Here is a 24,043-nt window from a genome sequence, read left to right on the forward strand (position 1 = left end):
GGCAGGTAACAGGTGTGGTAGGTGACAGGTGTGATTGTCACCTGTGTGACGTCAATGCCTGGCGAGTCGACGAAGACCACGTCATCCCTCAGCAGGTGGCAGCGCCGCTTGGGCCAGTGGACGTACACCACGGCCGACTCGTCCAGCTTCTCTTTGTGCAGGGCGTGGCCCAGCTGCGCCACCGACTGCCGGCGGGGGCACGGGACACGGTCAGCGGCAGACGAACAGGCGGGACACGGTCGGATATGACACGGTCAGACGGGACATGGCCAGACGGGACATGGCCAGATGGGACATGACCAGATGGGACATGACAGACAGGACGCTGCCAGGTGGGACGCTGCCAGAGGGGACACCGCCAGACAGGACTTGGCCAGATGGGACATGGCCAGACAGGACATGGCCAGATGGGACATGGCCAGACGGGACATGGCCAGACGGGACACTGTCAAAACAGAATATGGTGAAACGGGAAACGACGGACACGATGGTCGAACGACTCATGGACGGATGAGGCTCCACCCCCTGGGGGCTCGACATGGGACGCATCCAAGCAGCATTAGCCGAAGGAACTGCACAGACGGGGCAGGGATCCAGCGGCGGTAAGGGATTAAACATCTGTGATAGGCATATTGAACGGCGTGATGATGAAGCGGTCCACCAACTGCTAACGCGCCCCAGTCGCTATAGCTTGGACAGGAGGATACGGTTACCCCACGTGTGTCAGGAGGTTGGCCGACTCCGACACCAACATCCGACATGTCAGGGCGCAGCACCCGACAAGCAGATCCCTCGAGAGTTCGCCCCAAACAAAACAAACGAGAAAACGTGTCACCCGAGGGGCGACACGCGTTGCTGAGCCCAGCCCAAGACCCTGCTGGACGGACGCTCCGGTGAGGCGGCGGAGGGCGCGCCGGAGCCGGGGCGACTGACCTCCACGCTGCGCCGCTGGCCGTCGTCGCCGACGGTGAGGAACGCCTCCTCGCCGTCCACGCCCTCCACCTGCAGGAAGCAGTTGGTGGTGTGGCCCATGCCGCTGGGCAGCACCTTGTCGCGTAGCATGGCGTTGATCACTGAGCTCTTGCCGTTGCTGGTCCTGCCAGGCACGGACGAGCGCGTGAGGCAGCACGGACAGTGAGCGTCGGAGAGGCGCGGTGTGCGCGCGGGCCACCGACGAAGAAGCGCGAGCGAACACCCACCGGTACTGCCGTAGACACGTCAACGTGACGAACTGGTAGCGGCGGGGGCGAATGTCAGTGGCAGCCTCACATTTCCCCACACGTGATGCGATGTGGAAATACCGTTGCAATGAGCATGTGTGATGCTATTTTGGACACAGGGAATTCGTCGTGTGTCCAGATGTGCGCACAGTGACCGCCTGAGAATGAACAGCACGGTGGCGGCAGGGCTCCGGAACGGTTGCAGAGACCGGCAGGGCACGGGAGACGGCGGGCGGGCCACTAGAGCACGGACTTGGACAACATATAGGATATGAGACACAGATAACGGCCAAGAGGGCACGGGCCGTGGATGGGGGCAAGTGAATGGGGCTAACAGGAAGGCACAGGGGGCGGGCGGATCACACTCGTGCGGGTAAGGATAGCAGGAAGGGGAGCGAGAGGGAGGGATGGTGGGAGGGAGCAGGGGACCAGCAGACCGGCGGGGCCCAAGACTAGATGGGGCACACGGAGAACACCATCAGCAGCGGCCAGGCTCGGCAGCTGACCAGACACTAGCCGGACGGGCGTGGAGGCGACTGAGCCAGCCGACACGGCGCACAGAGGGGGCGCCGGACGGCCGCACCTGCCGAAGAAGGCCACCTTCATGTGGTCGCGGGCCAGCACGTCCCGGATGCCCTTGACCTTGCTCTGGTAGGCCCGGACGGCCTCTGCCTGGTCAGCGCTCGCCAGACCCTTGTCCAGCGGCACATCTGCAAAACACGGGCAAAACACGTCAGCCGGCGGCGGACGGGTGGTGTACTCGGCACGACCGCAGCACGGTTAGACAACCCTCGCAGGCTTTTGCGATCTGCGATGCGATAACACTGCTGAAAGGATGCGATAACACTGCTGGAAGGACAGCGCCACACATCTGGGTTATGATTTGCAATACTTTCGTGGACTAAGATGCTTCTGGGTTGTATGCAATGCCAGATACCTCGATCCATCCTACATACGTCATGAAGCCGCTGCATTTTAAAAATTAAGGTGACAAATGCTTCATGGAAGGCTTGGCTATTATGTAGAGTAACTTAGCTCCGACTTGCGATAATGCGGAGCAATGAGGCACACATATATTAACTACTTGTAAACAACTTGGGCAGGCAAGCCAGCCTACCACGAGCACAGGAACTCAATGCACACATATAAGTAACAACCAATGCCAGCTACATCATTCCAACAGAGCAAGACATCCTCACAGCTTCCACCTTTTTGAAGCTCTTCTGAGCTAAAAGTGTATATATGTAATCAATACGACGACATAGTATGTAATCAGTACGACGATGCTTATGTAAGGCATATAGTGTTAAAAACCTCATGAACTGAACACATGCCACAACCTATGAGTAGTCCATTCTAAAAAGATCGACACAACAGCGAGTTACAAACGTGTTTCCAAAACTCTACTCACTGTCAATGAAGTGCACGACGTCCAAGACATAGTCGTCTATATCGCCGTATATGTCGTTAATTCGCTTCTTGGCCTTGACAAACACCTGCAGAGGCGAGGCTGAGGGCGACTGTTGACGCATCTTGCGGTAAACCTTGCTGTCCCCGGCTGGTGCACCACTGGTGGCACCTGCTACCAAGCCAGACATGGCAGCCCAGCTGAAACTGGTCGTCAGAAACGTCACTAAGCCTGTCCGAACGACTGCCGGGCCAGGCACGACCACTGGTCAGAGTTTGCTGTGACCACTGTTCATACAACCGGCGTAGCACCTCGTGCGCTGTATCAGCAGCACACCAAGCTTGACGTCGACAACTGCCCACACAATTACAGCTAGCCGTATTAGTGCGAAGTCCCAAACATTCTATAAAAGCCTGCAATGCACTTTGTCTTGACGTCAGACAAATGACGTGATGACAGAGTTGAATGCTATAACCCTTGGCAGGATATGACGGGGATTCCTATGCAATTTTTTGAAACCATCTCCTGAACTACTCCATTCATCGCTCCATCCAGTTGAATGCTGAAAAGTGATGAAAGCAGTCTCGATGAAAAGGGAACATTGCAGCCAGCTGATGTCGAAATTATCAGTGACTGTTGGAAGAGCTAGATGCACCATGGAGAAGACTAAGATATATCATTAGGCAATAATTCATGATACCTCATATTACTCTTGCAGGTAAATGGTATAATGTGCTGACTCACAAAAGTATGCACTCCACACATAAAGACATGTTTAGTTGGAAAAAATATAAGTTGATCTCAACTGACATGACATAGTAGGCAAACTGTGAGTCATTCATGTCAGAATTATGTGAGGTCGGAAATCACATTGCAGAACTAAATACATGTCTAAAAGGCTCTATGCCTGGAGCCAAATACCCACCTTCCATCAGGCTCATTTTAAACCAAAACTTTTCAGTTATTGCAGCTTGATAACTGGTAGGTACCACAAAAGTGTTTGATATCCAAGCTCATGAATGTGCCGACTGAAGGTAAAAATACTGCGTGGGTAGGCCATGGGGCCTTCGTGACTGAAAACAAACAGCGATCATGGAAGGAAAAAACAACAAATGGATTACAGTGACTAGTGGAGTCTACCAGGGTGCAGTGCTAGGGCTCCTGCTGTTCTGAGCTACATGAATGATCTGTCTGATGAACTGAAGAGCTGTTCCACAATGTTTGTGAATGACATAAAAATTTACTGAGGCATAGCTGACCATTGTGGCAGGAGGCATTTAGCCATTGTGATCATTGGAGCAGCTGACCATGACAGAGGGCTTGGTATGGACACTTTGCCTGTGCTCAGAAATGAAAAGATTTCCTTCATTTTGCAAAAGTAAATGATTTTGCATGCTGGACAGCTAAACCTGGACTTAAAACATCAGATAAACAGAGCTTGATAAATTCTGTGGTGAATTTGACATGGGAAGAGGAATTTATTGAGATTTTTCTAACCATGAGCACACTGCAAGGGATGTTATGAAAAACATCAGAGCCTTGAGTCTTGCCAAAATGACATTTGCTATCAGGACACAGTCCAAGGTGTTTAAAGCATTTGTTTGCCCACTCCTTGAATATGGAAGCTGAGTGTGGGAACCAATGCTGTGTGGAGACCAGGATGCTGTGGAGTGTGTTCGAAGATGTGCCACCAAGCTTATTGCAAGGGTTCAACACTTTCCATGTGAAGTGCACCTAAAAAAGTATACCTTTGAAGTATGTACCAGAGGAGATGCAGGGGCAGAATGAGCATAGTTATTAGATGCTAACTTACAAGTAAATTGGTAATCAAGAGGCTTTCTTCCAAATGGACACTTGATACCTGGTGAAACTTGCCAACATCCCCCCAAGGCAGCAGCCTCATGTTTGCAATCAGCAGAGATGAGATCCTTTTTGTGTCAGAATAGTGCCTCTGTTGAACAGCTTACTTGCTAAAGTTGTTGTGTCACCAAATGTGATTGCATTCAGAAAAATATTTACAAGCACTGGCAAGTATGCCAATATCATATCAGACCACCATGCTAAGCACTCTGAGTGCCTGACACCAGCCAGTGAGCATACTTTCCCAAGTCTACCAAACCTACCACACTAACCAAACAACCAGCCAAAATAGAATTATTGTGTTTCATGTATATGAATGCAAAGCACACTACAGCATTATTACACATACAGTACCTCAGTTTTTTTCCTAGCTCTGTTGTCCAACAGCAATAATTATACAAAATGTCAGCTTCAAAATGGGCTTAATGGAAAGCGAGCATTACCTAATGGTGCTTGGTATAAAAGCAGCATTCTGTCAGCAGAATGATGGCCAAAGATGATGCGAACAAGTAGCATTGCTTAAGGCATTGGAACTGGTTTGTTGCTCTCTGTTAAGGCATATGCTACATCTATAATTTGTCATCAATTCAGCATGAATATATCATCTGCAACATCATGGATCCTTTCCTCTTAATACACCCACAAAAAAGATTAGTGATAGTGACTTTCTAGAATATCAGCACTTGCACCATGGCTTAATCATCATATTATTCTCTATCACTTATGCCCTGGGCACAGTTACCACAATGAAGGGTGTAGATATCACAGTCAACTGTTAGGTAAGTCACCTCATCTGCTTTTGACATTTCATCACAATGATCAATAATATCCTTTTTCTTGGTTTGAAACCAGTTTGCATCATTTTATGTTCCAAATCCCAATCATAAAGCAGGTAGAGGGTGTGGCAAAATGGCAATTTGCAAGCATAAACAAACATCGTCTGTGAAACTTTTGTCAGCAGAAGATTATTGTGATGGATAGTTTAACATCTGCAATTGCATACTACACACTTAAGACCACAGTCTGAAGCTCCAAGAAATACAGCAAACAGGTGACTAAGTTCACGAGCAGCTGACAGTTGTGAACTTTGCTGCTTTTAGTTGTATTTCATAGAATTTGAGATACCAGCCAAGAGTAAATGGTAAAAGATTGTTAAAGATGAACAGTTCCAGAGACGGTTTGCTGTTCGTAATTTTCTTCCTATGAGAAGGCGAGGAGTATCCGACTACACTTTACAACAGGCCACTACGCACATTTTTACACGACCACGATAAAACGACACATACCACAAACTCACCCGACGATACACGGGTACACACCCTGTCCCATACCACGGTCAACTATTGGGCGAGTTTGTCGCACATGAGCCCTATTCGCAAACAATTTGGGCAGCCACTTTTGATAATAATAAAGGGATCTTTAATATGGCAGTAATGTGTGTTACATAACTGGCGCAGATCTGGCAATCTTTCAGGTCTTTGGCTACTATGCGTTTAACGCTGTCTTGGCATAGCCTTGCGTCAAGCTTCCCTAACGCGGCCGCATTTCCGGGGATGAAAACTTTGGAACGGGTGATTTCCATGCCTCTCGCCTAGTTTTTTACTGCGCTGTGGTGGGGTTATCAGCGGCACAGTTTAGGCACACAACTTCCTAATTTGAGAGTATCATAGGTATTGCCTGGTCCCTTTCAGGCGTAGTTTTCCTTCACATTGGCTTTTGCTCGCCTTTAGATATTCATAGCTCATCAGAAAGAGGGGAGTCAGCATATCAAGTAAGTCTGGCTCTAAATTATTGGTAGGATCCAACTGTTTGTAGATCGATCACAGCTGTACAATGGTTAATGACTCCATGTGGACTTATGATGGTCTTTCTCATAACCCTCACATTTTGCTAACAGCCCGGTAATTGTACTGGCAGCTTTCAATCATTTTGCTACACTTGTTTTGCCATTTCTCATCTATTTCTCTGCCTCTGGTTGTGCATTGATTATGCTTGGTAAATCCCCACACCTATGTCACTTTGTGTCAAGCATGGGTACCACCCTACAAAGCTGCATCTGGCCCCTGATGGAGCTAGACTTGGGAAGCAAGTAACAATTGTGTTTGTTGTCATGTTAGCAAACTAGAATAAGTCAGTCATAAAGTTTAAGTGCTATTGAAATTATTGCTGTAATTTGCAGCCACACTTGAAAGTGATGTTACACATGTGGATGGTCTGGCCTCTTGTTTGCCTCTGTTATGCACAATCAACCCCCACCCCACCACCTCCCTGTAGGTTAACATAGCTTTTGAATAGGCTATATCTTTCCTCTTCATAATCATGACAAACTGAGCTTCAAGTAAAAATTAGTTTTTGCACCTGGTGTGCATGCTATGTATAATATAATGCTGAATTACTTGATGTCTTATGCATCAACTTAGATGCTAATCATTAACTGATGTATATATTTATATATCAGAATATGCCTTCTTGTCTCTGAAACTGGTGTTTTGATGGTTTTATAGACAAAACAAGGGTGTTCAATTTTGATATACTATACTTCTTACTGCACTCATGCTGAAACATATGACTACTGCTGGGCTGCTAGCTGCAGAAGGCACTGTGGGCATGTGAAGTTATACAATTGCAGAGTCATACCTTATGTATGTATCACTTGGCTTTTTTGCTCACAGTCAGAGACAATATGATTCTGGTCCTGGGCTCTGTCTGAGGCCATTCGGGCATGCTTTATCAAATGACTGATGAGTATTGGTATGAACATCTGTAGTTAAGGTAACAGGTCTGGAAAATATGCTTCCAACTATGGATATGGTTTTAAGATTGACTAGTTGTGTGGTATCTCCACCTATACCATGTTTTTCCCACCTTTGTTGTGTGTTCTCTACTTTTACCATGTTGTCTTTACCTGTACCATGTTACCATATTCACCATCTCCAGCACTACCATGTTACTGGAGTGCTGAAAGTGTAGCCATTCATGCATCAGTGTTAACCACCCCACAACTGGGACACCAGAGGTACAGGATTTGATTCCTTGCGGTGCCCGCCCTTTGTGCCGGGGTGAGAGGTTGGTGACATCATAAAGCCTCAGCAGCTGACTGCATCGCAAAGCCCTAATGATGACCAACCATGTTAGGTTTAGGTTGCCAGATGTCTCTGCAGGTTCCATGCTGATATGCCAGAGCAAAAATGGTAAATGGGTTATCAATCCCATTTGCACAAGACACATTTTAATTAAGAAGTTTTTGTTTTGTGGCATAATTTAGATATATGGTGTAGGAAGCTACATGTTTTGACACTATCCTAGGGCCTGTCAGACATGTTAACACAAAATACACCAACATTATGAGGTCACAAAGATTGAGCTTATGCACTCTGTTTGCCTAATCACTTAGCATCTTGGTGATCCTGACCAATTGCCCAATTGTAAATTATTTCATTTGTAACAGTTAATTCAGATGACATGGGTTGTCTTAGTCAGTTATTCATTTTAGGCAGGGGATTTTGTGGCAAAATAATAGATGCCAATTGACTTATGTTGTACAGAACAAGTGTGGTACACCTAATCAAAATGTGGTCATAAGAAATCTTGCAATTAAATGGCCACCCAAAATGAAATGACACATTTGTTCACTAAAAAGATCGCTTATGGAGATGGCGTCACACAAAGCACCCAGTGCACGGCCACAGCGGCTGAAACGTCTCAACCCTTCCCTCCCAAGGGTTGCACATGTGCGGGTGGCTTTTGAAGGCTGACACCGCAGCGCGGACAGTGCTGCCACCACGGCACAGGCGGCCGCCTGGCGAGTAACGCGCGTGCCTTTCGCCAGGTGTTATGTCGACCGGGGCTGGCCAGGAGAAGGCGCTGCGCCTGCTGCGCCATCTGCCGCGGGTCGGCCTCACCAACATCAACCACCCGATCGGCAAGCCGCCGGTGAGACTGGGCCCGACGCCGAGATCCCGCGCCGTTGTGCCGGCCCTGTTGCGCACAATGGAGGCAGTCCATTGGCGTCCTCTGAAGGGGCGGCGCTTGGGTTGGGAACAGAAAGAGGGCAACAAGTTGGGAAGCCGCCTCCGTGCCATTTTCCAAGGGGGGGGGGGGCAAACATATATGTCTGGCCTTCAAATTTCAGGTCCACGTGCCGAAGGGAAGCACCAGATGACTGGGGCAGGGCACTCCGTTATATCCAAAGAGCGCCTCTTGAGACAAGCAGGAGGCAACATCTGGTCAGGAGGAGGCCCTAGATGGCCCTAGGTCATGTATGTATATATATATATATATATATATATATATATATATATATATATATATATATATATATATATATATATATATATATATATATATATATATCGTGTGTGTGTGTGTGTGTGTGTGTGTGTGTGTGTGTGTGTGTGTTGTGTATGTGTGTATGTGTGTATGTGTGTATGTATGTATGTATGTATGTATGTATGTATGTATGTGTGCATGTATGCATGTATGTGTGTATGTGTGCTAAAGGGCTGTTTTGGTGGCCGAAATCCGGCGGTAATATTTAGCTAGGGGCTGGAATGGGAGTCCCCATACCTGGTTAAGGGACCCCTGGATGTACTTCCCCTTGTAAAAGTCCGGCTCCGCCCCTGGTTTTCCCCCTTCTCTGCCCAGGTGGGACAGCTAACGACACGTCCATGTGACATAGTGCTGCGATGCGGCCATTTGGCTGGACGTCCTGTATCGGGCTTACACTGTAATGGGTTGAATTCGATCGTCCTTTTGTAAACATGCCTCAGACCTGGGGCATACCACCAAATCCCAAGCGTGTGTGCACCGGTGTGAGGTTCACGCAGTTTTCTGGTGCCACGATCCATCGTCCTCAGTATGAGTGATCTCACATTTCAGCAGGCGGGCAGTTAAACTCCGCGCTGCGGCGATAACTGCGCTGCTGAGATGAATGTCCGGCAATCCAGCCGTGTTATGACCTCGTGGCCGTGAAGGCCTCGTTCAGCCGCCTTCATCAGACCGACGTCGGCGCCACCTGCGCCGTCTTGTGCTGACTAGTGGACGGGGTTGTTCCCCCTCAGTCTCAGGTCACGGGCAGGTCACCTGCCGTGGACCGACTCCTCGCCGACGCTTGCATGATCGAAGCTGATTGATTGCTGGACGCGACACTTAACACTGCTAATCACTGTCTGGTCTTCGGTAGACCTCTGTATTGCCCCTTCCTCATCCCTCCATGACCGTCGGGTGCCTTGTCCGATCCCTGTCTGGCCCACTCCCCCCCCCCCCCCTGGTTGATCCTCTCCGATCTATGTGTGGCCTGCTGTCTCATGCCTGGAACCCTGACTGCCCGTGCTGGATATCTGATCCCATCCTACCTCTTTCTGACACCCGCATGACTTTGACCTCACGCGCCGTGACTTTAGTCTGACCCGGCCTGACCCCACCTTGCCTCCGCTTTCCCCTCGCGTGACCCCGGCAGACCTTCGTCTGACACCTGACAAACCCTCGTAAACTCGCCCGGCAATCTGACGCCTGACCTCGTCTGACTCCTGGATGACCTTTCCTGACCCTGCCTGACCTCGCCTGACCTCGCCTAACCCCCGGCTGACCCGGCGTCACAGGGTCAGCGGAAGCGCGGTCAGCACGGCGGCGACACGCACGGCGCCGGTACCAAGGGCTCGAAGGCGCGCCAGCACTTCGCGAGGGCCGGCTTCGAGGGTGGTCAGACGCCGTTCTACCTGCGCATCCCGCGTGAAGAGCCTTACAAGGGCCACCACCTGCGCCGCCAGTACCCGCCCGTCTCGCTGCACCAGCTGCAGGTGAGGGCTCTGACTCCCACCATCGGTGAGCCGAAGAAGGTCAGCTGAAGGTCAGCTGTGCTTTAGTCGAATTTGTGTCTTTCGGGCGGCGCTGCTGTTGATTGGGTTTCGTGTGGGCCGTAGTAGACAAGCCTCCATACCAGCTGCTGCTCTGTTTGTTCGGACGCTGCTGTCGATAAGTTGTGTTGTGTTATTAAATTGTTACTGTTGTCATGGTTTCTGGTCGTTCGCTGACGGCAGTAATGTGAGAGTATAAGTGCTGCTTATACCCCGCTGTAGGTACTGATTATGCTACAAGTATTGTTCCATATATTCTATTCCTTTCCACGAGCTTACCGTCTTCCTGAGCTGATGAGTCACACTGTCCTCTTGAGCCGATAAATTCAGTTTTCAAGCTCTGATGAGCTTCATCGTGAACACCAGCTGACGAGTTTGGCCGTGCCGATCAGCTGATGGTGGACACGGACCGCGTGGACCCGAGCCACCCGATCGACATCACTCAGATCTGCAACTCTGGCTTGTTCAAGCTGGAGCCGATGCGGCGCGAGTTCGGTTTTCAGCTGACTGATGAGGTGAGCGCGCGATTCCCCGCCTGTGTTTGCCGATCTCCCCGCAGGCGCGCTCTGCCGGAATTGATTCGATGTAGTGCACCGTGTTAAGCCTGCTTGCGAGAAGTTGTTTGCAATCTCGGCGTGAATGAGAACCAATCAGTTTGTTTGGCCTGTTCGGCGGTGTGCTGAAGCTGTCGCGAGTTGTTGGCTGCCTCTGTCTGTTTTTCCCCAGTTTCCCGCGGGGTTTTATGCTGTTGATGAGGCTGTACTTGTCGGTCGGCCGGACACCCTCGTTCGCTCCGGGCCTTCTACGCTGTCATTTCGTGTTCTTCCCATGTGCTGAGGAGGATTTTACGCCATTGCCGAGGCTCCTCTATACTGACCTGCTGACCTTTGTGCTGTTGATGAGGCTGTACTTGTCGGTCGGCCGGGCACCCTCGCCCGCTCCAGGGGCCTTCCACACTGTCATTTCGTGTTATTCCCATGTGCTGAGGAGGATTTTACGCCGTTGCCGAGGCTCCCTCTATGCTGACCTGCCAGGCGCTCCCAATTGCTCAGGGTCCTCCATCTGCATATTGGGTGAATTCCTCGTTTCTCGGAGAGGCCTGCGCTGTTTCCGGGACCACATATTCACGCGATTCACGGGTCGCAAGCGCAATGTGCACCTGTGGCTCTTCCTATGAGCTAGAAAAAGGTAACATTTGACTGTCATTTACATAGCATTCAGTCAGTATCAGCCGGCCAAGAGGAGGCTGAGGACAGAGGACGGTAGTCCTTCAAAGGATTGATGGACAACGGCCAAATCCTCGCCACGCCCTCTGGGCTACACACTGTCCTTCTGAGCCCGCTGAGCCGAACAAGATTGCACGATGATACCGCTAGGCTACCGGTTAGAAGATAACGGAGGTGGCCACAAACGATCCGATCCCTTAATGATGCCAGGTTATTTAGGGAACTGGGTAGTCCTTCACTCTATCCTGCGTATTGCATTTTGTACCGTTTTCTAAACACGACGGATTGCAAAAGGGAGGGTCCTATAGTAGAAAGTAGGCATCTGTATAACACCAGTTAACTGGGATGGTGGCTTCGTGGATTTGCTTTAGTTTTCACAGGAATACGGCCCCTGTGCAACGACTCTATATCATGTGCAGTTTTGGCCATGGCGATTAGGTTTCCTAACGAGTTCGTCTTAGTTTGGTGCAGCATATATTATGTTTGAAGCCCATCCCATTCGGAATTCGTGGCTGGCATACGTTCGCAGTTCGGCATCAGTATTATCTTTTTCTTTGCATTTGTAGTCTGTATTGTCTGCCAAATTGTGGATTGATCTTGCCATTCTTGAAAATTGAAAACTCAGCGCTTCACCCGGGTAATCTGTGAACATCCTATTGCCGCTTTCAGTCGCCAGCTGTTTCGGGGGTGATTCCGCGAGGCGGGCGCCCGATGTCCGCGCGGGCCATGTAAATATGGATCGCTCCCCTCCTCCTGGTCTGATCCTGGATCCACCACTGGCCTGGATAGGCAAAGGCCTTTGTTTTTAGCGCACGGAATATGGCCGTCGCAGCGTAACCATGGGTTACGCAATTAATCTGACTACCTGTGTGCCTGCGGTCCTGGAAAATACGCCAGGTATAATGGGTTTGTGGTGGTTACTCTGGTAACCGAATGGCTTTGCAATGGTAACCTTAACAACGGGGTGGCTCAGATGATCACATTACGTAATCCCCCGCGTGGTGAGCCGGCTGCACGCTTGTATTGCTTCATTTTGGCAGAAGGACTAGTCCGGCTGCTGTTTCAACAGTTTCGCATGGCCAGGGTTGCCAAACAAGGCTTTCTGTTGTACGTAGCAGTCCATGCTGTTGTCATTTAAGGCTTACCCATCACCATGGTCTGTTCTTCACTCGTCGATCTCGGTGCGAAATAACGCTACAGATGCGTACTATCCGAATGGCTTTGCAATGGTAACCTTAACAACGGGGTGGCTCAGATGATCACATTACGTAATCCCCCGCGCGGTGAGCCGGCTGCACGCTTGTATGGCTTCATTTTGGCAGAAGGACTAGTCCGGCCGCTGTTTCAACAGTTTCGCATGGCCAGGGTTGCCAAACAAGGCTTTCTGTTGTACGTAGCAGTCCGTGCTGTTGTCATTTAAGGCTTGCCCATCACCATGGTCTGTTCTTCACTCGTCGATCTCGGTGCGAAATAACGCTACAGATGCGTACTATCCTCCAGACGAGTCTTATTTGCGAAGTGTATTATTTACTGGTGTTGATCTGTGACGGTTTTCACACATGTGACCACTCTTATCAATATTTCGATGCACCGCGCACGTGGCACTTGTTCTCGTCTCTGCCTTCACTGGAGCGAGGCGAACGGAGCCCAAGTTGAGAGGAGGTTGTGTCCAGCTTGTTAGCTAAGCCGTGGCCACCACCATGCTAAGCACTGCCACGTAGTCTGTAGGCTAGTTGTGTCGGCCTGCAGCGGCTCTGGGTGGTGCTTTGGGTCCCGCTAATGTGGGCAGACGGCTAATTTCCATGCCAGTGGCTGTCAGGGGACTGGTTTAAGTGGTGGTTAGCTCCTTGCCCCCGGCTCGGAATGTCTTCCGGGGTCATTGTGGACTCTGCGCCGCACGGCGCAAAATGACTCTGTCGCACGCTTCGGTGGGCCACGAAATTAAATGATTGAAGTAGATGTCCAGATGACGATCCAGAAGGGTTGATGTTGTTTTTAAGGCGATATTTGGTCCGTATGTGTATTTTATCAACAGGAGTGTAGTTTCCTGAACGGAAGAAGGGCTGCAGGGGCGGTATGATGCATTAAAAGCAAGGGTGGGTTTTCCCAGCAGCCGATGTGGATGTGCCAGAGGCTGCGTGGATGTCTTGCGAGTAGAAATTAGTTTCATAGACGGTGGGTGTGAATGGGGGCCCCTGAGATAGGCACTAATTCCCACCCAGCTGAGGTGTCAGCCCCGTACTTTGAAGACGAAGGTCAAATTCTCCCCGTGTTCTGCCCTCGGTTCAGTCGTTGAGGCAGGTCTGGTCATAAAGCGACCGCTCAATACACTCAACTGTGGCGAAAATAATCCGCAGGCAAAAATAGCACCGCATATAGCTTGAACAATGAGGTAATTTGAAAACGATATGCTCTCTATCTCCCACTGCGCGTAGTATCACAGCCGTCTTTCGATCTGCCAGCCTGTATCACTTTCTTAAATCCTTTCGTCACTTTATTTCACACGACGCTTTCTTCACTTCTCATCGCTTTTCATTTTGGCAGTCTGCGTCACTTTCAGCAACATTAACACCGCGCCGTGACAACATGATTTCATTAACACGTCGTCCCACCAGTTCCTGATTGGTCGGCCGGGTGTTAGTGGCGAACGTGACGCATGTGCTCCATAACCGCGCGCATGATGCTGCCAACTCGGCGGCATGTTTTCACGCGGCTGACTGAAACCGGCACGGTGCGCGACCCCCAAGGGTGCAGTAAATAACTAGCGCGTGCGTGTTTTCCGGCTGGGTGTCAGAACGGGGCCGCCCTGTTTTGCGGCAGCGCCACCTGTCGGACACGTCTGCAAACAACGTGACGGGTTTGCTCGACATAAGTGGAAGCAAGTCCTCTCCAGACATCGCCGGCGGCTATTTGTGGAACGGTCTGCTGCCTGCTTCGCTGACTGTTCAGTGTCGGTTTGATGAGGCTGGACAGGGGAGAGGATGTCGGCCAGTAAATCCGTCCCCTTCCTTCGCGAGTGACGCTGTGTAACGGGACGTGACTTGGGTCTGATCTTTTGGATTTGGAAAACCACTGCATTATCTTGACACAACCAATCAGTCAGACGCGTATTAAACGTGGCGGCATGTCATGCACCTTACGTTGTCTGGATAGCACAATATTTGTAAGCGCTGTATGGTGCGGATCTCGCACATGGGACGATTTGGCATGGAATGATTGCTGAACCAGGTCCGGTTCAGATCGTATAGGCACCAGCCAGTAATAATTTGAGTTGTAGCGCTTTGCCGTCATTGTTTTCGCCGATGTCCGCCTTTGTATGCAATAATTGTATCGTGGTCAAGATCACTCAGTCATCAATGATTTCGCGTAAATCGTTGGTCGGTTTGCCTGAAAACACCGAACACCGCGCATGGCTCCACTGCGAAATTGAGAGAGACATTCTTCTGAGCCCTCCTGGTGCCTGCTTATCGTAGCGGGCGTGAAGGTAAATAACAGCGCTACGTGACATCCCATCTTTATTTTGCGATGGAAACGTCGTCGTGACCAGTCTGCGTACCGTTCCAAAACAGGTGCAGTAACACACCTATTCGCATTCCTCAAGGGCGCCGCCTGGTCTGTGCCGGGTCTGTGTGTGTTCCCGGTCTGCCTGCGGTCACGGCGGACGTGGCCCTGGCCACTAGCGCGGTGTGGGTCCGGCAGACCCGCGGCGCTTCGTGCCGAGTGGCGTGCTCGAGCCGCGGCCGCCGACGTGGACGGCCCTTGCCCGCGCGCCGGCGCCGTCCGCTATTGTCGGGGCACGGACTGAGATTGGAGCCACCGTTTTCAAGACTCTCAAATTGGGACTGGCTTTCGCGGCATTCTGCGCCGGCGGACGAGCTGGGCGCCAGGTGATAAAGCTCCGCCGCGGTCGCGGCGCCCGGGCTACCAATGTATATGTCGGTCGGTCGGCCGCTATGGAGGCCATTCATCACGATATCCCGAGTCGGGCCCGAATCGGCCGTCATTCGTAACCGTTGGTGGCGGGCAGACGGCGGCGGAGAGCCTCGCGCGCACACCGATCCATCTGCCTCCAGCCGGCCGGCTGACCGGCGCTGTTCGGGCCTGAAATACCCGCCGACAGCGGTGGCGTGCGGCCGGCGCTGCCTGCCCCACCGGCCCGCTGAGGTGGTGCTGGGCGCCGCGCCGCCGCCGCCGCCGCCGTCCCCGCTGTGTGTAGTGCAAAACCGACATTGACTGACATCCGAGCAATAGACACGCTGACAGACTGACAGCTGACAGACTGTCAGACTGACAGACTGACAGACGGAGGGCAGATGGAGCTGGCGACGTTTGAGCGACGTGAGGCCGGCGGGATTTGCATGGGGCCGGGTCTGGCGTCCCTTCATACGTCTTCTAACGTCTTGAACGGTGATGTAGGTGAGCCAGAATGGTGGCAATATGTCCACTGCTTCTGTTAATTATCTTTGCACAGAACGTACGCAGGGACGATTTGCGCCCCCATGGATGTGCTCGCCGTCGTGGTGATCAACAAAACGAACAGAACACCGAATATTATGACGGGATGACACTGTGTGTTTTGTAGGGTAAGTTAACAAAGCGTGACAAAGCGCGGCACACCTTTGGACGGCCGCTCGTGACCCAGACACTCTCGGTGTGCTGCCAACAGCGAGCAGACTGGCCCCGCCTAGTAATGGTGCTCGTCACACCTGCCGGGTGACCTATCACACCTGCCGGGTGACCTCTTGTCGTTTCCTATCCAGTGGGACCGTCATTTGGATTCAAGTCCCTTCATTTCCAAGCATACATGTGCCAAGCCAGGTTCGTAACCAGGTTTATCACTCGTAGCGTCATGTGCACGCATGTCTAACAGACCATCAGTGCCTATGTTGATCTTTCTAGCCATATATATATATATATATATATATATATATATATATATATATATATATATGTGTGTGTGTGTGTGTGTGTGTGTGTGTGTGTGGTGTGTGTGTGTGTGTGTGTGTGTGTGTGTGTGTGTGTGTGTGTGTGTGTGTGTGTGTGCGTGCGTGCGTGCGTGCGTGTGTGCGTTCGCGCGTGCGCGTGCGCGTGTGCGTGTGTGTGTATGTTGCAAGGAGGTACATATTCTTGCACAGCTGCGTCAGTTCCCTATCCTATTGGCTAGCTGTGCGTTGCCCGTGTCCATGTGCACCCCTACGTCCGTCTCCGGTATCTGTGCAGGGCATGGACGAGTTCGAGACGCCGGTGAACCTGGAGGTGCAGTGGGCCCCGGAGCGCGTGATCGCCGCCGTGGAGCGCGCCGGCGGCACCATCACCGCCGCCTTCTACGACATCGCTAGCCTGATGGCCATGGTCGACCCGGCCAAGTTCTTCAAGAAAGGTGAGCAGCCCTCGACGCCCCGTGGCGCCGGGAGCGCCGGGGGTCGACCGTGATTGCCTCGGGCGCCTCTCGTCCGGAAGAGTCCGCTGTGCTGGCCGCCGTTGTGCGTGTGCGGCGTCAGCCGTGTGGAAGGATGCCAGTAAGGAAACCGAACAGCACCTTGGACTCCTTGGACTGCATCCGGAGTCGGCTGGCCCGAGCCCTGAAGCCCGAACGTGGTGTTCGTCTGCCTGGTGATGGGAAGGATGTCCAGCACAGCACGGCGCCAATGCTTCAGCTTGCCGTCGTGCCATACCCCGTGCCTCGCATGTCGGGGCGATTTGTGCTGTTCGTTCTGGAGCCGTGGTTAAATTTGATTAGCAGCATTCTAATGGTTTCCAATAGTACAACACTGACAGGGGCTCGTAAAGGCAATGAAACCACCAATCATAAGCTGTGTTGGTGTCACCTGCGGACGTACCTAATTAGCATGCCTCCATCCCCGATGGAAAAGTGAGTGGTGCGTTCGGAAGAAGCGCTTCGCATGCGTGGGTACTATACCCAGTACCCAATATACCCAATATACCCAATTACCCAACAGCATCTTCAACACGCGAACCGCGTTCCATTGTATGTGGTTGGGCAGACCTCGCTTTAGAACCTGACACAAGGTTATGTGGATGGCCGCTGGGGCTCATAAGGATAGAACTATAATCTACGCACCATAAGAACACCGATGTCCGATCTGACTTTGGTAAATTGCTCTTGCAGCACAAAATGCAGCGAGCGTTCGTTTGAAACGCATCCACTTCTTCAATCCATGACACGTTATCAGCTCCAGCATGATACAGCTACTGCGGTCGCAGGAGGAATAGCTGTCGTGGTGGGTGAGCTGGTGGCGCTCCTTTGTGACTGAACGAGCGGTAGCGGGCACAATCTGGACGACCATGCGGGCTGGTGGCGGGGATAGGGTAATGACAACTAATCCGAAGTAGAGGGATATCATCAAATCCCATAGCGGTTGTCTTGATATTGCGTCTCATATGTTCGTCAACAGGCTCTAGAATGGGGATCGGGATGCGCCAGTTCAGGAGCCGGCGTGTGTTCTGTTGTGAACGAGTCTCGGTGGTGCATTCTGACTCACAAAACGCGGTGGTTGTTTCACAAATACAAAAGCGTTTTTGTGACGGAGATGCAATGCCACTCTTAATTCTGCCTAATGCTTGTTTCATCATATGCCACTTATTGACGGGCTGTAGCCAATGCGTTTGATTGTAACGGTCTTGGACTTTTTGATATAAGTGCATGCACCTACTTGTGGAGCATGTTGAGCCGTTCCGTTTCAGCCGTTTGTACGTACCTGCGCGAAACATATTTTTTTCTTTACTTATGCATATCAGAACGGGGAATTTGCCGTTTCCAGGTCAGGCTCCAGGGGCACTAGTTCGAATAAATCGGTACGCTACGCGGGTCTTTCATAACGGCGAACTTTGCCGTGCAGTGAATTGAGGATGTCACCATTTGGGCCCATTCCAAATGGCTGCATAATTTAATTACATCTGAATGCTACCCGGCCGCCAGCAAGCATTTTGCCGGCTCCAACTGCGCCGTGGCGGCGGCGACTTCTCCGGTCCGGATGTTTTCGGTGGGCCCGGCCCGCCGGCCGGACGCGGACGGGGAGCCATATCCTGCGGCAGCCCGACCACGACCTGGCCGGCCGAGAGCCGCCACACGGGGCACGGTGTGCGGCAGCCGCCGCCGCCGCCGGCATAATTATTGATTTGGCTGTGCTCTCAACTGTGTGGGTCGGCGCGGCGCAGAGTCTAGCGCGGCTGCGAGAGCGCGGCGGCCTCCGGGTCGCGCCGGTCCCACCGCCCGGGCAATAACGATCGGCCCGGTGGCCCTGTCCGCCGCCCATCCACGGGTGAGGTGTCGTGTCGCTGCCGGCCGGCCTACCGACCCGTCACGGACCGGCGCGACCGGGACACGTGCGAACGGGCGCCGGCGGCGCTCGCCCGGCCCCCGCCGGCCGCTGCCCGAGCCGCGCACGGACACGTGCGGACGGGTGCCGGCGGCGCTCCCCCTGTCCCCGCCGGCCGCTGCCCGAGCCGCGCACGGACACGTGCGGACGGCCGCCGGCGGCGCTCCCCCGGCCCCCGCCCGCAGCGCTCGTCCGGCCCCCGTCGGCAGCGCTCCCCCTGCCCCCGTCGGCAGCGCTCCCCCTGCCCCCGTCGGCAGCTCTCCCTCGACCCCCGCCGGCCGCCGCCCGAGCCGCACATGGCTGGGTGCCGGCAGCCCGCGGGCGACGTCCGGCGCCAAGTGAGCGGCCGGCACGTAGGGGTGTGTCAGCGGAGGCGACGGCGACTCGGTCCGGGGTGCGGTCCGCCGCTGTCGTCACGCCGGCCCAGTCGCTGATTGGCTGCTGCCTGTTTGCGGATGCTAACGTACACAGCCAGCTGGTTGCGGCCGTCACCTGTTGATGCGTGTTGCGCGAGGCGTGGCTGTCTGTGTGGGCACCTCTCTTTCGGGCATCTCGACTGAACTGGTCCGCTGACCTGTGGCTTGTGGAGAATAATATGACCAGCCGTCGTGTACCTTAAATCTGTCGGCTATCATGGCGGCTTGTGTGGCCAGGCGGGTGTCTTCATCCTTGGGGCGAAAAAATACCGGGTACCTACCACGGAACTCACGGTTTTTAAAAGTGTTTTTGACAGTTCCTAAGAGCTGCATGACCATTTGCATTCGACGCGCTCTAAAACTCCTCCAAATAGTCTATTGGAAAATGCAATAGAACCGTGAGAAATGTACTAGTGCTGGCACAATCTAACCCGTACAAAACTCGTATACACGGACCGTGGCGCCCCCACCAGCTGCATCACCAGCATCAGCTGTGCCGGCTCCCATCAGCTTAGGTATTGGTCGTTCGTTGTTCTCCAAGCGATTCATCCGGCACGTGTCGCCATGCGTGGAAAGCGACGCAGACGAGCGGGAAGAAGCCCGACTGAACCCCAACATAACTGGCTCAAAACGTTCACGGTGCGTTGAGTGATGACAAGAGCCACATGACACCACCGAGCTGCGGGCTGGTCCCGTGCCGTAGCGATCAGGGCCACCTCCGGGCCGGCGGGAGTCGATCTCAGGCCGCCGCCGGTCGTGATGAGTCCTGCCCGTCTGGTAGGCCGGGGCCGCAGACAACGAGCTGTGTTGTCGGCACGTCGTGTTCAGTGTCTGGCAGTTGGTTGTGTTGGTTGTCGGTCCTGGCCGGTGATTGACTGCTGTCGGCAGGTCGTGCTCCATGTCCGGCAATTGGTTGTGTTGGTTGCCAGTCCTGTTTGGTCTTGGGAGATTGGCGGCGTCGGTCGTCGGTTTTGCCTGGTGTCAAGCAGTGGGCCACAATATTGGCTTGCGGCGTCTGGTGTCTGGTGTTTGGTGTCGTGCCGCTGGCCGTGTCATCGGCCGTCACGTCTGCTGTCACTGCTGTGTGTTGTCTGCTGTCACTGCTGTGTGCTGTCTGCTGTCTGCCGACTGTCTGCTGTGTCCGGTTCAGCCGGCGATCCGTGTCGCGCGGCCGAGTCTTCGCTGCCACCGTCGTGTCTGCTGTCGCTGCTGTGTGCTGTCTGCTGTCCGCCGACTGTCTGCTGTGTCCGGTTCAGCCGGCGATCCGTGTCGCGCGGCCGAGTCTCCGCTGCCGCCGTCGTGTCTGGCGCCAGGTGGGCTGCTGTCGGCCCACGTGCTCCCCGCGCCTCCAGAATGCCCCGGACGCCCCTGATTCGAGCTCATGCATCAGAATGAGCCGCCCACGGCATCCTGCCGGCCAAAGTCGGCTAACTGCCTGCGAAGGGACGCTGGTGATGGCCAAAGTAGCCCAACTGCCAGCAGCCGGGCCTAGCATTTGGATCGCGAGAGCAGTTGTGCGAGGATCAGTAATGCTTACCATACCTTCGGCTGCGATCGACATGGTTTTTCGCCGACTCCTCTTCGTTTTTACCACTTCTCTTGAGCTGTTACAGGCTTAATCCTCTGCTGATGCTCACACGTGTCTTGGGTGAATATGTTTTTTGACGAGCTTTTCCCTCTGTAGCCCAGCCCACCCACCTCCTGAGTAATTCAGACTCAACATGCGAGTCTATTTCGGCAAACCGTAGTCACCATCTGATGAAACGCTGAAGCCGGTAGATCATATCTTAAAGTCATTAATTCCACAATGTTTGTTGCTCTGCATCGCTTCGCGTTTCCTCCAGAACTGATGATGCAAGTTGAAAATGCATTAAGTTTTGTTGTGACTTAAAAACTACTGCGTGTTTTTGTCAGTATCTGGACATCCGCTTTTGCTTAGTGCAGTGCTATATTTTACCGCATAATTGCTCGGCAATGACTTTTCGAAGCGTATGGGAGTGATGGAGGCTGATTTCGTCCCGAAAGTCAATCGGCTGCGGTTGAAAATGTTTGACTTTTGGTCGGAATGTAATTACCGCCGATAAGTAGCACTAGCAATCCTGCTGAAGCTAACGAATGAATTTAATTGTATGAATCGTTCAGACTGGCCCTGTTGTGATGAAATGAATGAAATTCGCGAAGAGATTTATTTGCAGCACGTTACCGCGGATCTGCAGATGGCCTGTGCGAAAAGCTGTGGTTGGCGTGTGCGATTAGACATCAGAAGTCAATGGTTGTGTCTGCCGGGTGATCGAATGCGCTTAAGCTTGATGGCCTCGGTCTTGCTTTCTGCAATACTGCAATCAAAGCGCATCAAACTCAAGATCAGACACCGAGCAGTAGCACGCGAACTAAATGGTGAGATGTGGCCCAGGCAGCTCTCGACCACCGCAAACAACCGTTGGCTGTCGAAGCGGGTTTCGCTCAAACCACCCTGTCAGCCGGGCCTTAATTCATTAGAGCCGGACCAGTATTGCGTCGGCATTGGTGAACGCGTGATGTTGTCTCTTAACCCCCGCCGGGATCCGCCATTTTTCATGTTAATGGACATGGGGTGGGAGGGGGGGGGGGGGTCGATGTGACGCCCTGCTATTTCAAAACTAAGGATGACAGAGCCTCGCGCGAAACAAACCAGTGGATCGGCTTTACAGTATCTATTGATGATTGGCCGTACGAGATTTCTCGATTGGCTTTACGGGGTCTCTTGATTGGCCTTATGAGATTTCTTGATTGGTTTTACGCGATCTGTCGATAGGCCTTACGAGACATCTCGACTGATGACATTTTATTGGCGCTAGGTGAAGGGCTGGCCCCTAATGGTGAATGTAAAAGTAATTTTCCTCCGAAAACCGATGTCCTTTAGTTTACATACTAATGTTTACAACAGTTCAGTTATCAGTTTATTAGCTTGGTTCTGTGTTTTGAGCAAATATTGATGACGTAGGTTTCCGTGACTGCAACAGTGCCGTCATCACTATCGTGTTCCGCTGATTTGTTGGTTGTCGACCGTCGGCTGCGCTGGCGGTACATAGATGCATTTGTCACGCAATATTCCTGAAGAATGCCCCGGATCAGGAACCAAGAATACTGGAGTGGCGTTTGTATGTCGAAAGATGCGCAATGAATGCCTTCGGGGCTACTGGAGTTTTGGCGCGATTGCATGGCATGCCAGGAAGATATTGACAAAGCTTTCAGGCGGATCGCAATGACCCCTCTCTTCACACGAAACATTTTTTTTTTAGAACGTGCAGAAGGCTGGTTCCTGAAAGCACCTGCCCAACGACAACAAACCACAAACACCTGCAAATGCGGGGTTCAATTCTCGTCGTTACCCGCCTTCCCTGCCACGGCGAGAGGCAGGCGATGCCATATATTACCTCAGCAGCTGAGTGCGCCGTAAAGCCCCTATGACAGATGAAAACTTTAAATAATACCATTTTTGTGCTGTGTCTTTGCCGTGGCACTGCGAACGAACACGTCGTCATCATGAAAACGCCAACTGGTGGTATTTTGCTGTTATCGGTCCAGTGGTAAGGCTAAAAGTTTGCATGATTATCGCAGCGTAAATCAAGCGAACCTTAAGAAAGAGCAGAATGGTGCCATGTGAAGAAAGATAGCAAGCCACAACTTTCTATATCAAATAAAAATGTCTTTCTAGTGGTGGGTCCAGTTCTTGCGCCTGTCATAAAAACATGAAGTCTGGGTAAACTATTGTGTTTCCATCGTCTGTGACGTTTTCACAATAAAACACGACTGATATGTCCAGAAAGAGATTAAAGGTTGCCAAATCCGGAGGGAAAACCCGTTGGTTAGCGTATTTTGGGAGCGGGTTGTGTCATTTTTCACTGTGCAGCCCCTCCCTCCCAGCTCATTTTAAGAAACTACGTCCCTACATGGGACTCAAGATTTATTCACGTAAAGACCCATAGAAATTCTATGCACGCACTCCTACCGTCAGCAGATGTATATGGGACACTAAATCATAGGATTGCTCTGGTGAAATGACCGGATATTACAGCGGACCTGTGATCATAAGCTTATATTATTCAAGGCGGAAATGAACAGAAGACACATGATGAACGTCGTGCCATTACTGAGACGTTTAGAACCATCACATGGAATCGCATTTCCCGCCTTTACTAAACCTCGCTCATCAAACGTTGCGCAAAGCTGCCTTTCCGCAAGCAGTCTGGTGAGAGCACGAATCCAGCCGAGGGAACGTGCACAGCGTTGTTATCCAGCGCACCATCGAAGAACAGCGTAGCTTGCGGTACAAAGTTTTGGAGTAAACGTTTTTGCGTTTTTCAGTGTAGACGGACCATAAAATATCAGCCAGATATCAACGTCCAACTGTTGCGGACTGGGGACTTTTGAATGGGTCCACTAAGGTTATGAATGATAGAGCATCCGGGCAGTACGTTATCGTGATGGACGGTTACGGCGCCTGGGTCAAAACGTGCGGAAAATACGTACCTTACTGACCGCCGACCGGCTTAAAATTGCATTCTTCATCGGATTGGACGCGCGTTTGGAGTCCGGCCCGTCACCTTGTACCCAAATATTTGTAGAAATATTGGTTGTGATATGGTTCCTCGCGGGCTAACAATCCCTCAACGATGGGTTGTCTATGCGATGCTCTGCATTCAGGTACAATGGACAGCGTTTAAACCCTTGTTAAA

General features: G+C 52.1%; 2 protein-coding genes across 4 annotated transcripts in view; one reads left to right on the forward strand and one right to left on the reverse strand.

Annotated features, from left to right (window-relative positions):
- The window catches only part of Marf (Mitochondrial assembly regulatory factor), a 70,043-nt gene extending 64,258 nt beyond the window's left edge, over nucleotides 1-5,785 (reverse strand). Inside the window, exons 1-5 of one of the 3 annotated variants that reach the window (XM_037229209.1) lie at nucleotides 5,775-5,785; nucleotides 2,632-2,834; nucleotides 1,804-1,930; nucleotides 934-1,096; nucleotides 42-185 (exon numbers count right to left, since the gene is read on the reverse strand). In XM_037229209.1, the coding sequence (XP_037085104.1) occupies nucleotides 42-185; nucleotides 934-1,096; nucleotides 1,804-1,930; nucleotides 2,632-2,818 (621 nt within the window). In that variant the 5' untranslated portion in view covers nucleotides 2,819-2,834; nucleotides 5,775-5,785. The other 2 variants (XM_037229210.1, XM_037229208.1) reach the window with 2 other exon arrangements.
- Nucleotides 5,786-6,002: 217 nt separating this feature from the next.
- mRpL15 (mitochondrial ribosomal protein L15) overlaps nucleotides 6,003-24,043 on the forward strand; it is a 33,386-nt gene continuing 15,345 nt past the window's right edge. The window contains exons 1-5 of the mRNA XM_037230068.1: nucleotides 6,003-6,259; nucleotides 8,318-8,421; nucleotides 10,089-10,286; nucleotides 10,736-10,858; nucleotides 16,790-16,949. Coding sequence (XP_037085963.1) covers nucleotides 8,323-8,421; nucleotides 10,089-10,286; nucleotides 10,736-10,858; nucleotides 16,790-16,949 — 580 coding nt within the window. The 5' untranslated portion in view covers nucleotides 6,003-6,259; nucleotides 8,318-8,322. The remainder of the gene's footprint in view (nucleotides 6,260-8,317; nucleotides 8,422-10,088; nucleotides 10,287-10,735; nucleotides 10,859-16,789; nucleotides 16,950-24,043) is intronic.

The sequence above is a fragment of the Pollicipes pollicipes genome, unplaced genomic scaffold (assembly GCF_011947565.3).
Source record: "Pollicipes pollicipes isolate AB1234 unplaced genomic scaffold, Ppol_2.1 Scaffold_6138;HRSCAF=7277_pilon_pilon_pilon, whole genome shotgun sequence".
In the NCBI taxonomy this organism is placed as follows: Eukaryota; Metazoa; Arthropoda; class Thecostraca; order Pollicipedomorpha; family Pollicipedidae; genus Pollicipes; species Pollicipes pollicipes.